Source organism: Chiloscyllium plagiosum, chromosome 11 (assembly GCF_004010195.1).
Source record: "Chiloscyllium plagiosum isolate BGI_BamShark_2017 chromosome 11, ASM401019v2, whole genome shotgun sequence".
In the NCBI taxonomy this organism is placed as follows: domain Eukaryota; kingdom Metazoa; phylum Chordata; class Chondrichthyes; order Orectolobiformes; family Hemiscylliidae; genus Chiloscyllium; species Chiloscyllium plagiosum.
In genome coordinates, this window is record NC_057720.1 from 73,853,974 (window position 1) to 73,869,429 (window position 15,456).

The 15,456-nt window shown below is 38.0% G+C and overlaps 1 protein-coding gene across 1 annotated transcript in view; it reads right to left on the reverse strand.

The window, feature by feature from the left end:
* Window positions 1-6,713: 6,713 nt before the first annotated feature.
* Window positions 6,714-15,456, reverse strand: part of cdc73 (cell division cycle 73, Paf1/RNA polymerase II complex component, homolog (S. cerevisiae)) — a 319,379-nt gene continuing 310,636 nt past the window's right edge. Inside the window, exons 16-17 of the mRNA XM_043699805.1 lie at window positions 15,095-15,236; window positions 6,714-9,935 (exon numbers count right to left, since the gene is read on the reverse strand). Of these exons, the coding sequence (XP_043555740.1) occupies window positions 9,899-9,935; window positions 15,095-15,236 (179 nt within the window). The 3' untranslated portion in view covers window positions 6,714-9,898. The remainder of the gene's footprint in view (window positions 9,936-15,094; window positions 15,237-15,456) is intronic.

A 15,456-nucleotide genomic window follows, 5' to 3' on the forward strand; every position in this document is an offset into this window, starting at 1 on the left:
GAGTTCGAAAAAATTACACATAGTCTTTTTGATCAGTGGTGTGGGCCTTAAAGATAGAGAAGACCTAGGAGGCTCTAAGAGAGATTTTTGCCGGAGGAGTTTAAAACTCACGTCCAGAGATTATAAGAATTCACGTGGCTGAACAGAAAGTTCAGGAAGTAAGAAGGGCAGCAGAATTATCAGATGAATACATGGTGGTACATAAGACAAGCTTCCGGCGTATTCTGTCCTGTGAGGGATAGAAGTTGGGAGAAGGGGAGATCTTACACTACAAAGCTAAGAGGAGAGAACACTGCGAAGTGTCTACCACAAGTTAAAGAAGCCCAAGAGGGTGGAAAGGAGGTGAAAGGCCTCAGGTGTTTCCACTATGATAAAGTGGGACACGTAAAGTCACAGTACTGGTCATTAAAGAAAGGCAGTGTGGGAAAAGATGTGGGAAGAGAAACTAAGCCAGTAGCATTAATGAAAGTAGTAAAGGAAACCCCAAGACGTGCCAAGGAGCTGCAGGAGTGTGTACAGCTTAGGCAGGGGCTGAGTGTGGAATTACCTCACAGCGCCAGAGACCCAGGTTAGATTCCTGCCTCAGGCAACTCTCTGTTTGCACATTCTCCCCATGTCTGCGTCGGTTTCCTCCCACAGTCCAAAAATGTGCAGGTTAGGGGAATTGGCCATGCTAAATTGCCTGTAGTCTTAGATGAAGAGGGGAATGGGTCTTGGTGGGTCGCTCTTCGGAGGAGCGGTGTGGACTTGTTGGGCCGAAAGGCCTGTTTCCACACTGTAAGTAATCTAATCTAAATTGCCTCTGTGGGTATAGTTTACTCAGAAAGAAAAAGGGGAGAAGGGCAAGAAATTATAATTTTGAGAGATACAGGATCTAACCAATCTCCAATAGTAAGAGATGAGTGAATTTGGACTCTTTCTGATCTGTTACCCGAGAGTGCGGTAATTTTTGGGTAGACGGACATTTAGCTGTTCAGCTAGCAGTCTATACTTGTTGGTGCTCTTTGCAGTTCTCCACATAACTGTTCAAAATGCCGAGCTTGATACAGCAAAACATTGCTCATTTCCTTTGCTTTGATGTCATCCCAAACAGTAAAATTCAAATTCAATTGGGTTTTGGTATCTGGGGCATAATTAAAATAGATTGATCAAATTTGAATGTTTTTATTCCATAGCAACACACCTGCAGCTATTTGTTTCAACCAAATGTTACATTTTTAAAATTGTTCAGGATTTTCTGTGCTTTTATTCCTTGCTAGCTTCACCTCTCAAAGGTACAGTACATACCTATACCTTCTTGACACTTGTTAGCTTTCACAGCAGCCATTTTAGGTTCAAGTGTTCTTTTCAAAGTAATTTATACTTTATGAAAACCTGGAACATTAAAATCAAATAGGAAAAATTGAATATTAGTAGCTCATTCGTCCTACAATTCTAAAATCTACCCACCACAAATAAAGGAATATGAATAACATGTTGTGTTTTGTTTACAGTGCTTGTTCCATCGCAAGATCATATGAATGAACAATACAATAGCCGGACGACAATATATACTGTACGCATTCTACATTCACTCCATTCTTCCTTCTCTACATTCAAAACCTGCTTTGAAATCAACAAAGTTATTTCACTGGGATATGGTACATTCCCAAATCTTAATCCTTTACTACACAATTCTGTAGCCCAATATTGGATGCAGGCAATTTAAAAAAAATTCTAAGAGGTTGGGGCATGTTTATCTGAGGTTCGCTTTTCTGTCGGGCATCTGGGCATGTAGTTTACACCTCCCTCTTATTTGCATCACCCTGATTTGACTGATTTGAGGTCGGAGACCTGAAACAAGCAAAAACAGAAATTGCTGAAGAGTCTCAGCAGATCTGGCAGCATTTATGGAGAGAAAACAGAGCTTATGTTTCGAGTCCTGTGACCCTTCTTCAGAACTCTCCAACTCGGAGACCTGGTTCTGTTCCTTGTATCTCCCAGGAGTTAATTCTGTGCTGACTCACTGGGGTGACCCCAGGTGCTTGTGATGTCTGCTGAATATGCTCCTTCCCCATAAAGGTGGATTTTGATATTGATGGTGATTTGCACTACTGTTAATGACCATGTTGGAGTGAGGGTTCCCAGTTTGTAACAAATCTGGAAGGGAAACCCCTAAATGGTTAAGCCTCCTCGTGAAAAGGGTGAACTGGATCTCCCTAATTAAACTCCTTGCTCAGATAGTGACAATAAGGTTAATTTACTTGTGGACATCTGTTCCCAATCCAACTGTATTTTGTTTTAAAACAAACTAATTTAACCAGGCTTTCTTGAATTAAAGATGGAAAGTGAATAAGCACAAGAAAAGATAAATTAAAATATACACACACATATACAAGGTTAAAAGGATGGTCATTAACAATAGTGAATTGAGTAAAATGATTATAGTTGAAACTCTGTCCCTGGGTTCCATGAATAGCAGATGTTGCAACCATTTAGTTGGATGATATTGGTCAAGCTGATGTGCACAGTGAGGCAGTTGAGATTCTTGACTCTGCAGGCTTTTATCCTGTTTTCTTTTCGATGGTGACCGTATCTGCTTCCTGGCTTCCAGCATGAGGCGTCTTCCTTTACCTGCTGCGCAGGAGTATCTAATGACTACTGAAGCTGTGAATCTCAGCACAAGCTCACCAACACACACAGACCAGGTCAAAGTTGGCTTCAGATCTTGTTTTCATTTATTCTAGGAAGGGTAAAACACAAACATTTCTGTAGTTTGTGCAGGTTCAAACAATACTAAGTGTGTGACATTTAGTACAAACGTAGGTGTGAATGGCCATTGAAATTGTTGGTCGGTAAGTATGGGGAAGGCGGGGGTGTAGAGATGACTAAAGCACCTTGCAAGGCAAGTAGAGCATTTGTTTGAGTTACAGCATGTAAATGTGCAATCACTGACCTTAGCCACTTAAGATCAACACACTTTTGCGTAGTGCTGCATCCAGGATCTCAGGGTTTGACTACTGACTTTAAACACGATGGCTTTTGCTCCCATTAACTTAGGTATCTACCTGGAACTCCTCAATGATCTGGGGGTGGGGGGGAATGAGAACCTTTCGCCCTTTGTGCTCTTACCAAAGCCTCCAATACTGATCCAAAGATTTTGAGGCACTCTTTCTGACCTAATGTGCCATTTCTTAGAAGGTGAGTTTAAGTAATTGTTAGCTTTACATGGTAAAGCTCATGAACTTTGGTCTCTGATGAGGCATGCGATCATTGAACAGTGCAAACAGTGTTGGGCAGCAAGCCAACATCATTATAGTTAGCAGGGAGCATGTAGTTTGTCTGCATAACTGTGAACAGGTGTGGGTTAATCGTACATCCTAATTCCCGCACCCAATTTAATGAGCTATCCAATTTAGTCCTCCCAGGAGAACTTAATCTGCAAGATAGAAGTCATATGGGCAGGCAGTTACTAAATACCTTACAGGTTGATACTAGGCCAAAAGGTAGTACTGTGGTAGTAACTACAAAGGTAGTGTTGCCTGTTGATCCCTGCCACACCGAACCTGCAATAATTTCTTGAATTCACAAAAGTCCATAACCAGAGCATGGATGTCAGCCAATGTTTCCTGGGCACAGTGCCTAAATTACTTGTGGCAACTTGTCTATAATTAAGCTTTTTGAAAAATATAAGTGAGGAAGTCTTAGGTTGGGGAAAGGTTGAAAGCTTCCAGAGATTTTTTTTTGAGACTATAAAGTAATGAAAGTAGAACTTGTTATTCTTGTCTGTGAAAATAATAATTTACCCAATTCATTAGCTTGCCACATGGTTAAAAATAAACTGCTCTTTTGAATATCAAAGAATAGTTTGTGGAGATGTCTAGTTTTCAAGATAATTCACCTCAGCTGTACAACTACAAAGAATTATAATCATGAAAAGTAATAAGGGTAAAGTTGTGCCAAGCAGCAGTTTACTTGCTGATGTTTCCTCAATGTTCTAATGTTTCTTATCACCATTATGCACTGCATGCTCAGCACACAAATTGAAAGCACCATGATTCTTCTACAACAATCACGACGCTAACTATCTAAATATTAGGGATGCTTGCACTGGCATCAAATGACGGGTTACAGTCATTAAATTACAGTACACTCTGAACATTTCAGTAGAGTTCTATGGTTTCAAATACAAATGTTGAATTCTAATATTGTTGGAACATGGTGACATTTACTTGAAATATAGTGCTAATAACACAGCAAGAACTGAAATTTCATTTTGGCAGAATGGGTCTCAGTTCATGACCTGCTCAGTCATGCTAGTGCAGGCAGCATTAAACATAATATGCCTTATTTACCCAACTGTCACATTGGCCCAAGTAGGTCCTCTGCTGCAAGGTATCTAGCATGAGATTAAGTACGGGGACCTGCATTCAGTTGATGGGATTGCCTTTGGAAGCACTGGCTGCAAGTAGCTGCTGCACAGACTACCAAGAAAGAGACAGGATTCTGATACGCTCACTGATTAGGTACTAAAAGGTTTAGTTATGAGCAGGGAGGAGAGGTCACCTTTCTGTGTATGTGTTGTGTTGATATATCTCTATTAGATATATTTTGTCCTCTTTTTGTGAAGAAAGATTGAGAAGGAGGTGTTGAGCAGCCTGCGCCAAAGCCAGTAAACAGCTTGAGGGGTCTTTCTTTTAAAAAAAAAGCTGGAACAATATAAGCAGCCAGAATGGTTGAGGTTAAGCTCCAATAGATTTTTTAAAAAAGTTTTAGCCTTCAGTAGAAGTTGCTGGGATCTTGAAGCCGGATGTGGAGGATCCAGCTCTTATTTCTCGCTCTGTTACAGTTAATAGCTGAGGTTCTCTTCCTGCTGCTGGAATTGCATGTGAGACAATCTATTTTACTGAATTTGTGTTTGCCAAGGGCGTGTTTATGGAATGCTACAATATTGGAACAGGTACTGTTAAGTAGTTAAATAATCCATTAATCTGATAAGTTATTCAATAGAGTTGTTATTCCAACTCTTTATGTTGTCGTCTAAGTATAGTGTATGAATAAAGTATGTTTTACTTCAAGGCTGGTAGTTTGACCAAACTGCACCTCAAACACAACGCCTTACACTTACCTTTAAAATAAGAAAAAGTTAGGGTCTAGACTATCTTCTTAATATATTTTAAGCGGCTTAAACAGAAATTGCTAGGAAAGCTTGGCAGGTCTGGCAGCATTTATAGACAGAAATCAGTTTACATTTTGGATTAAAATTCCCCATTTTGAGGAACAATCATTCGACCATAAACATTAACTCTGAGTTCTCTCTACAGATGCTGCTAGAGGTGCTGAGCTTTTCCAATAATTTCTGTTTTTGTTTCTGATTTACAGCATCTACAGTTCTTTCAGTTTTTATTTATATTTTGAGGGATTTGGTCTGGTCCATAACAGTGTGTTTGGGGTGGCAGCAAGCATGATCATTCTCTCAAGAAAATGAACGTAGGTAAAGCAATGTCAAGTCAAGACACAACAACCTAGCAAAGTTTAATAATTGCATGTGGGCACCAAGGTCAGTGATGCTTGTACCAACTGCATCACCAAGCTTTCATGCTGCTCAATGCATCTCACTCATCATTCATTCCCCAGTCCCTGTTAGGGAAGACCTGCACCTAATACAACACCTTATCCTCATAGATCTTCCAACAATAGTAACCTCACTCAGCTCCCACTATTTAAAAACTCCAAGAAAGAGATAGCTCTCCACATCATGGGATAACTGAAATGGAACCCATGGCATCCAGCATTGCTGAAGGAATTATATTATATTGTGTTCCATTGTCATTCCATTTCTCATTTCCCAGCTTACTCTTTTCCTACCATCTTTTGTACCGTGCAATGTGATAATGTGATATTCATTTCTTGATTTCCAACCCAGAAGGTGAAGAAAGAGTATCCACACCACACTGAGGAAGAGGCCCTATCACTGGACCTGGTAATTCCAGCTGCCAGCATTATGTGCACCTAAGAGGTGAGTAAAGAAATCGGACGTGTAGGTGGCAGATTTCCAGCCTGTGATAAATGATAGTCCATGTTGCAGCTTACATGACAGAGAGGTTACATTCCGGTTCTACCACACAGAACTCAGATGATTTCAGGGGCATGGCATAGAGGGAATGCCATTGGGCATGCGCAACAGATTGCAGCTGCTTTCTGGTTAGTCATAAACAAATACTTTACAGAGGACCATGTAGTTGAAATCAGCCCGAAGAACTGTTTAACATCACAATCTGGTCAATTAGTATACTCTCAGCACGTGCATGGCACACTCAAATCTTTCCTAGTATGTGTGCAGGCATCAGCTGTGTACTTCACTTGAAAGTTCTCCAGCTTCAGAAGCACTGGATGTAGCACTGGTACAACAGCATCAATGTTTTTATCCCAACAATATTATTTCTTCAATATTCAGTGCAACTGGTTATATCATGGTGTAATTCTAATATGTTTACAAGTTATGCCCTTCTATGCAGCCCATTTACAATGTCTAACAACTAGTACTCGTGCATCACTATGCACAAGTGCAATGCCATTGTGCTATTTTAAGCATGCAGAGTTACATAAAAAGGAGAACTTGTGATGAGGCAAAGCTTTATACATTTCTAAAGATAGGCATTACTATATAGCAGCAAAACATTATATAATTATGTTAGTGAAATTACACAAATGAAGCGCAAAATGAAAAACACTTTAATTGTATATCATTTTATTTGTCATATAATAAAAATCAATTTATTTTAAAACCTTCCCTTACCCAAAGGATGCATGTGTTTTCTAGTTTATTCTAATGTGTGGTCATATTAAATTTGTGCTTCTAGCTCCATTTGTGATTAGCCACTATAACACAAATGTGACCTTATTAAAGATTTAACGATAAACTAACTGATAAATCCTTTTTAATGGGTGGTATTTTAGGAACCCACACAGAGCATCAACAATTTGCAGTTTTATACACTTCTGTAAAAGCTACAGTTTGTTTCCCACGTGTAACATTTGGTACAAAAAAACCCTACTTGTGAAAATAGAGCTTTTTGCCATATATCTCTCACTACAAAATAAAGCAAAAAATACAAAATTTTTGAATTTGAAAACAGAGAAAGGAGACAATGTGCCACCAACAAGCAGGAGCTGCTCATCTCGCTGCCTGATGTTGCATGACTTCACATTACTTGAATTATTGTGTGAGACAGTTGAAAGCAAACAGATTAATATTGTTGACAGTAATAGTAATAAGATCCAAACAGCTTAATTTAACTAAACCATTACAGCAGCTACATTAAAGAATGAACACACATACACACACACACACACACTATTACCTCATTTTTTGGCAGACACTACAGAAAGGCAGGCATCAACCTTTTTCCTGCTGAATAAACAGTAACTACATAGGTTTAGATGTGAGAATGAACATTGACGATAACAGTGAAGACTTAGACCAACTTCAATTCATAAGATGTGAGATTTCAGAGATTTTGTATGTTATTTTTAGTTGGCCAACTTACAATGTGAAAGCGACGCTGATATCAAATAACCTTGTACAAAGGTGCAATGAAATTATCAATACTTTTAAAAGTGAAATTGTAGGCTTAAAGTTGCATCTCATACTGGTAAATATTTCATGAACCACAAACTGAAATAGCATATTGAGACTGGTGAGATACTGAAAATAACTCAACTAACGATGACAGAAAACGTTCAATTTATTTATTCTTCAGGGTGGTGCACAGCAGTGACACCTTCCCAGCATTGCTGTGAGTTGTTTTCTAAGCCCACCACTCTCAGCAACCTTTGTATCTGTTTTCTCATGAAGCTTGTACAATTGCTCACCTAAATGACAATGGATCATTCACTGTGACTAAATTGACGGCATCATGGCAGGAAATCTAAAGCTGAAATGAACAGAGTCATTCAACTCTGTTCTTAATTTGTTTTGTTTCTACCTTGCTACATAACAGCTGCTATCAAAGTTCAATGTAAATGAGCAAGCTTAATGTTTAATTTGGACTATTTTTGAAAATAGAATAGCTTGGATAGGAACTATATTTTTCCTTCAACCTATGAAGATGGGATAATTGGTTATCTATTTTGTAGTAGACACAAGAATCAAAACATTCAATTTTTACAAGCTTCACTGAAAAGAAAGCATCACTGACGTAACAGTTATTCAGTCTTATTCATTGTTCTCCAAACTCTATCACGATTGACATTTGATCTTGGATACTGTTACACATTTTCAGGTTTTACAGCACAATACTCAATATTGTTTATACTGTGTGAACTCAGATTTTTTTTCCATGTTTCAGCATCATTACCTTTTATTTATGGTTATCCAAAACAGCAGTTAAAACAATTCCATCTATTTGATTGAGTTTCATCCACCTAAAGTACCTCTACTTATGAATATGGTGTAGGATTGAATGTATAAAACCACTTTCCAGTTCAAACCAGACAGCAGGACAAAAAACAAAATCCTGGGAGAGGTTTTGTCCCTGGGCCAGTATAAACCGCTTCAAATAGCTATTTTTACTAAATCAGATATTGTGCTCAATCTGTTTCTATTTTATCTTAAGATACTGACTGTTAGGAAAATAGACTGAATTGTTCTTTTTGGCACTATCCCATGCTGTGGTGAGCATCACTTACATTTCCCCTTATGTGACTTTCCAGCTCAACTATTAACTAGTTTTAATTATTACTTATGATCACGATTTAAATAAATACATTGCATCAGTGTGACTCCTTCAATGTATCACCATGAGGCAAACTTTGCTTTTAAACTTTGCAAGCCCGACTCTAAGTCAATAATTTAAAATGGTTCACATATCAATTCTCAAGTTTTACTGATACTGCTTGCATTTCTGAGGCTGAATGAATGAGGATTGTGCCCTCAAACTAAAACCCTTCCTTTTATCCCTAAAGAAGAGAGAAATAAATGTGAATTCTTTCAACACACTGATGGAAGTGTAATGAAAACAGCAACAAAATGGTACTTTATGGAATATATTTATCTCATGTCAGCAAGCAGTATAAGTGGATTCTTAATCATTTGTATGTCGACACTGATGAACTTTAAAAGTTTGAAATACAGAACTTGCAAGTACAGCATCAGCTTTTCACGTTTGTGCTTAGAAAGCTAAGTACAGATGATAGGTTTCAAAGTTACAAACCATTATTACCTACCTTTCAGTCAATGCGCTAAGGTTCAGGGCTTCCAATTAATTTTTTCATAATAGAAATAATGGACATTTTATGTTTTCTTTCTCTCCGCACCCAAATTCTTAACAATACCCAAGTGATTGTTCGAGCCCCTTCACAGCTCAAGGCAGCTGTACTTCAATGTATAATTTTGTAATATTTTACAAAAACAGAAAAAGCAACCTATGTCATCTATGGCTGTCTTATCACTTATTCTACCTGAGAACGGTTTGAAGAAATCCCTGTCCCACAACAATGATGATATACAATTTGCAACTTACTAACAACTGTAAAAGGAAAAGCTGGAAGAGAGAAAGGACGGTGTAAAATAAAAAAAGTGCTGCCTGAAAAATAGAAATGAAATATAAACACTCACTATAGAATAAAATACAAATTTAAGTTTGCAGACTAGGAGTCAATCTACCATTGGAAAACTGGTAGTATAAGCACATTGTTTATGTCTAATTGTTGCAGACATCAATTCCCCAATGCAATAGAAGTTTTCCAACGAGTATCGCATACGAGACAAATCAAATTCACTCATATTATACTGTCACTGCTCTTGACAAACGTAGAGATGTCAATGAAACAGTTTAGTCCCAAGATATATGTGGCTCTTGTCGATTTCCTCCAATCTCTCAGAAATGAATGGCAGCAACCACAGAGCTTCAGACAATTAGAATCTCAAATGGGACTTGTGCTTCACCATGTACCTGTTGTGTGAAAAGAAACAAAAACTCAGTCACAACCAAAGTTACAAAAACTCATTGCAGGATCTTTGTGGTTGCAGCAATAAAAAAGGGCTCTAAAAGGAATCAAGTGGAAGAATTTAACGTTGACAATCATGATTTCTCTCCCATGAAATGGGCACGACCTTTAGAGATAAATGATGGTACACTGCAGTTCTTTTACATATTGACATGCCCTTAAGGTCCAAGCTAAAAGTTTTATTGCATAGCACCAAGGGCTGAATTTGGGCATTGACATGCATGCAAAATATATTATACAATCTTCTGTAGTAGCACAATGAATTGCACTTGCAGAAATGGAGTTGAAGAGATAAGGGAACCAACAGGATGGCAGCGTGTGTGCATGCATCAGCCTTATCACAAAAAAACTCAATATGACTTGTAATTACAACAGATGCAAAAGTCAGCTGTGAAAACCCATAGCATTCTTGCAGTTTTTGAATAATTAAGTGTAAAAAGTAAGTAAGAGGAAAGTACCAATTGTTAAATATTTCATCCAATAAAATGAATTAAAATACAAGCATCAGAGTCTAACTAATAAATGAGGTATTACAGTGGTTCTCTACTTTGGTGTCTAGCCAAGCTAGAACAAGTCATGATTTTGTGATGCCCATAAATGCTACATTTAAAAACTAAAAGCACATAATAGTTTTAGTGCTCTTTGATGGCAATATACCAGATACATTAACAAACTATACTTTTGTTTATATTTTAAGAAGCTTTTGTGCATAAAGTATTAGAATTGATCATGATAAGTGAAAAATTATTTTGTGTATTCATTCTTAAAAATGAGACATACATTTAGAAATCAGGTTGGTCCTCAATTTTCTAATACACATTCATTTCAAATGGAACAAATATCAAAAAGAATATGCAAAACCTTTGGACCACAGAATAAGAAGCCCTAATGTGTGGAAGCAGGCTGTTCAGCCCATCAAGTCTATACTGACCTTCCAAAGAGCATCCAACCCAAACCCCTCCTTCTACCCCATCCCTGTATATCTTATCTACAAGATATGGCTAATGTATGGCCAATCCACAAAGCCTACATATTCCTGAACACTATGGGCAATTTAGCGTGGCCAATCCACCTAACCTGAATATCTTTGGACTGTAGGAGGAAACTGGAGCACCTAGAGGAAATCCACACAAACAAAAACAGAATATACAAACTCACACAGTCACCCAGGGCTGGAATCGAACCTGGGTCACTGGTACTTGAGAAGAAGCAGCAACATAAATTTTGAAAATTATATATTCGACAATCAATCATCCAAAACACAATCAGCCTTTGCTGAAAATTTAAATAGTATGTATATTTACTGGGCTTTAATTTATTGTACAGCTCACTCCAACACAATAAAAACAAACTTCTACCTTATTCCAGTTTCAATCTGAAAAGGAGAAAAATGAACTCCCAAGAATCTTTATTAGGAGCACAAGAACAGGGGGAGGCCATTTAGTCCATTGGTAGTGCCTGCCATTCTAGACCATAGCTGATCATCTCCTCAATGTCCCATACACTGGGCGGCACGGTGGCACAATGGTTAGCACTGCTGCCTCACAGTGCCAGAGACCCGGGTTCAATTCCCGACTCAGGCGACTGACTGTGTGGAGTTTGCACATTCTCCCAGTGTCTGCGTGGGTTTCCTCCGGGTGCTCCAGTTTTCTCCCACAGTCCAAAGATGTCCACGTCAGGTGAATTGGCCATGCTAAATTGCCTGTAGTGTTAGGTAAAAGGGGCAAATGTAGGGGAATGGGTGGGTTACGCTTCAGCAGGTCGGTGTGGACTTGTTGGGCCGAAGGGCCTGTTTCCACACTGTAAATAATCTAATCTAATCTAAACAATCTCCATATGCTTTATTTAGTCTTCAGATCTATCAATTTCTGCCTTGAACAGGTTCAATGAATGGAGCATCTCGAGCCTTCTGCGATGACAGATTCCAAAGACTCAGCACCCTCAGTCAAATAATTCCTCCTCATGTCAGTCTTAAATACCTTATTCCGAGATTATGCCTCCTGGTTCTAGACTCATCGGTCAGGTGAAACATCCCATCTACATCCACCTCATTCTTTGCAACTTCAGAGAATATGGACAGACTTTTTCTCCATTTCTCCTCATAAGAAACTCCTGCTTGGAATTAGGTTGTTGAGACTCAGTTGTACTTCCTGTACAGTAAGTATATCCTTCCTTAGATAAGGAGACTAAAACTGGGCACAATCTTCATGTGAGGTCTCGCCATGGTTCTATTCAACAGCAGCAAGATATGTTTATTTCTGGACTCAACTCTTCTTGAAATGAACGTCTATATATCAGCTGCCTAGCCAACATTCTAGCTTTTCATGACTCATGAATAAGAACACGCAGATCTGTTCAGTTAACCACACTTCCCAAATTCTCATTATACAAGAAGCAATATTTATTTTAAATCATTTTACTGTTTTATTTGCATTAACTTTGTGAGCACATTTCTACTTCAAAAATATACACTTCAATTTTTTTTAATGCTCAGCATGTCCACTTCCCTGCAATTTCACCTTCCACACCCACTGATACTAAGAAAATGCATTTCTTGGATGCCACATAAAAAAGCATTTTGTAGTCAATAACATTCTGTAAAGTGAATTTTTTATATATATATATATATATATATATATATATATATAATATATATATTCATCATTTATGAGGGGACCATAAATCATGGATCTGGGTTACTACACTTAGGAAATGAATTAACGTGACAGATGACCAAAAAGACTCGGCATAATTTTTCATCAAACTTTCTTTCCAGAAAGGATCTAGGTCGACCAAACTTGAAAGTAATTAAGGAAGCATTATCATTTTGCAAAGTATTTTGTAAGATATAAGGAAAATTGTAGATAGTATACAAGCTGAAAGATAGAATTAATAATAGTACTGAGTAGCTACATGGTAGCTACTGAGAATTCAGCCAACCATCAAACCACCTGCTTTTCATTTTGTTTTGTTAGCAGATAGATCAGTGGCTAATGAATTGTCTCTGCATATCCAATTTTGAGTATTACATTCAAGCTGATTACACTCTAAATAAAATGTTCTTAAGAGTGATCTCAGTTTTCAAGGTCTATTAACAAAAGGATTTTTAAAAATGAAGTTTCAAAACACACTAGGAGTCAAGCAGTAGTCAATTCATCAATACTAAAGGAGTGTAGCAATGATGAGGTATTAAATAGAGGCTCCATCTGCCTTATTTTGGGGCTTAAGATCGATATTTTGGCCTAGATTTTCCTGTTCAACAGTGACAGATTTGTCTTGGTGGAGTCTGTATGCGTGCCTAAGCAAAACTGCTGAACTGTCACAATTTCTTATCAATGACAATTTGAATTTACATAATGCTTTTAATAGAGTAAAACACCATTAAAGTGCTCATTAGACATTATCAAACAGATTATAAACCAAGATATAAAAGGGGAAATGACAGATCACCCAAGGTTTGGTCGAAGTGATTGGGGTTTTAAAAGAGCATTAAAGGAGAGAGACTAAGAGGTGGATTGAATTAGGAATAGAATTCCAGAGATTACAGCCTAGTAGCTGAAGCATGACTGACAAAGGTGAAACGATTAAAATCGAGGCTGTGAAACAGGTTAGAATTGGACTGGCAGAAAGATCTCGGAAATTTGTAGGTAGTTACAGAGATAGGGAAGGGAGAGGCCACAGAGGGATTTGGGAGTTCCAGGCCTTACCGGGCCAGAAGTTAATGCAGATCAGCAAGCACAGGAATAAAGGACAAATGGAACTTCGTTCATTTATGATATCGTAGAGTTTTGTATAAGCTCATAATTTTCTAATTGGAGGAGTGTGGGAGATTAGCCAGAAGAGTATTTGAATAGTCAAGTATTCAAGAAAAGAACATGAATCAGGATTTCAGCAGAAGATTACCTGAGGTAGGGCAAAGTTAAAGGTGGAACAAGATGAAATGGATACTTGGTCAGAACTTGGGAGCATTAAACCTCTTTCTCTGCATTTTTAAAAAAAAATTAAGGATAAATGGATTAATTTTTACTTCATGCATCTCCAACACAATTCTGATGATGGGCAGAATACGCCACAAACTGAGCTAAACTGGGCTACTACTGCATCATCAAGATGCTAAAAAGCATTTGTGGAGTGCAACCTAGCAATACTTCAAATGGTGCTTTGAAGACCACACTTCCATTGCGATTTCCAGGTTTTTAGGGACCACTTTGCCTGTAATAACTTAAATCAGCTGTATTTCTGAGCCTATGTCCAACCTGTGGACTATCAGGAGTTGTGAAAGTGTCACTGTGCTTCTGAATAGTGGCAATGAATTCATTTCCCAAGGTTCCCTCAAATGCCAACACATAAGGAGTCCTTCAGACATGAGTCTTGCAAATCCTGGCTATTGTTATCACCAGTTATACCCACTGTGCAGCAATTCTGCTATAAGAGATAGCTCAGTCATTCAAGACCCCAGGGAACTATGACTGTTACCTACCATTCAATTTTTATACTACTAAAGGAGTTGCACTGTAGTAGTAAATTAAATACTGGAGCAAGTATGCAGCTAGACAAAGTAGTGACTGTTCTAAGAAAGCACTGTGGAAAGGGAGGATAAATTTTCTTGTCAGTTCCTAGTGCAAATTGTAGCTCCAAGTAAAGACATAACAACAGAAGGAACAGAAGCAATAAGAAACAGGAAGATATGAGTAGGCCATTCAGGCCTTTAGGCCTGTTTCATCATTCAACAGAATCATGGCTCATCTTCTATCTTAACTTCATAACATAATACTTGCTCCTACCATGATAAACTAAACTACAAGTGAAACTCTTTAATTCATGTTTGAAATACGTAAGTGTATTATCTACATTCAATAGTATAAATAATTAGTGTATTTTTGTTTTGAGCCTCAATATAAGGATGGGCAACACTTATTCCTACACAGACTGAATTCTAAAAGAAAATTAAGAGAATCTAGCGTGGAATTCCAGTCCCACCATATCCCAACCCCTTTCCAGTCAGAACATTGAACAAACCTCTGGCTTTATGGCAATAAGGCATGCTCTTTGAATCTTGATGTCCTAACAGCCACTTATCTATCAGCCATGATCTACTACTCACCTGTCCAAAGTCTCCCAGAAACGTAACAAAACAGCTCTGTCAAGATGGCGCTTGTGGTGGCTCAGTTCCAGTACAGTCACATCCCACTTCTGAACATTCAGATCCAGACGCATTTCATCATACTTCAGGTGGAATGCCTTGACTGGGAGAAAGTGTAGCCATTAATGAAGGTGTAAATTAAAAGTATGAGAAGTCTTAAAAGAAACAGAGAATGTACATTTACTTAACACACTTCACAAAGTCAGATTGATCCAAACTGCTTTACATCAATAGAAGTAATACAATATGTTTAACAACAGAACAACCTCAATCTAGTCTTCAAATCACTTTAATTTAAGTTGAACTTAAGAATATCTGGTTTC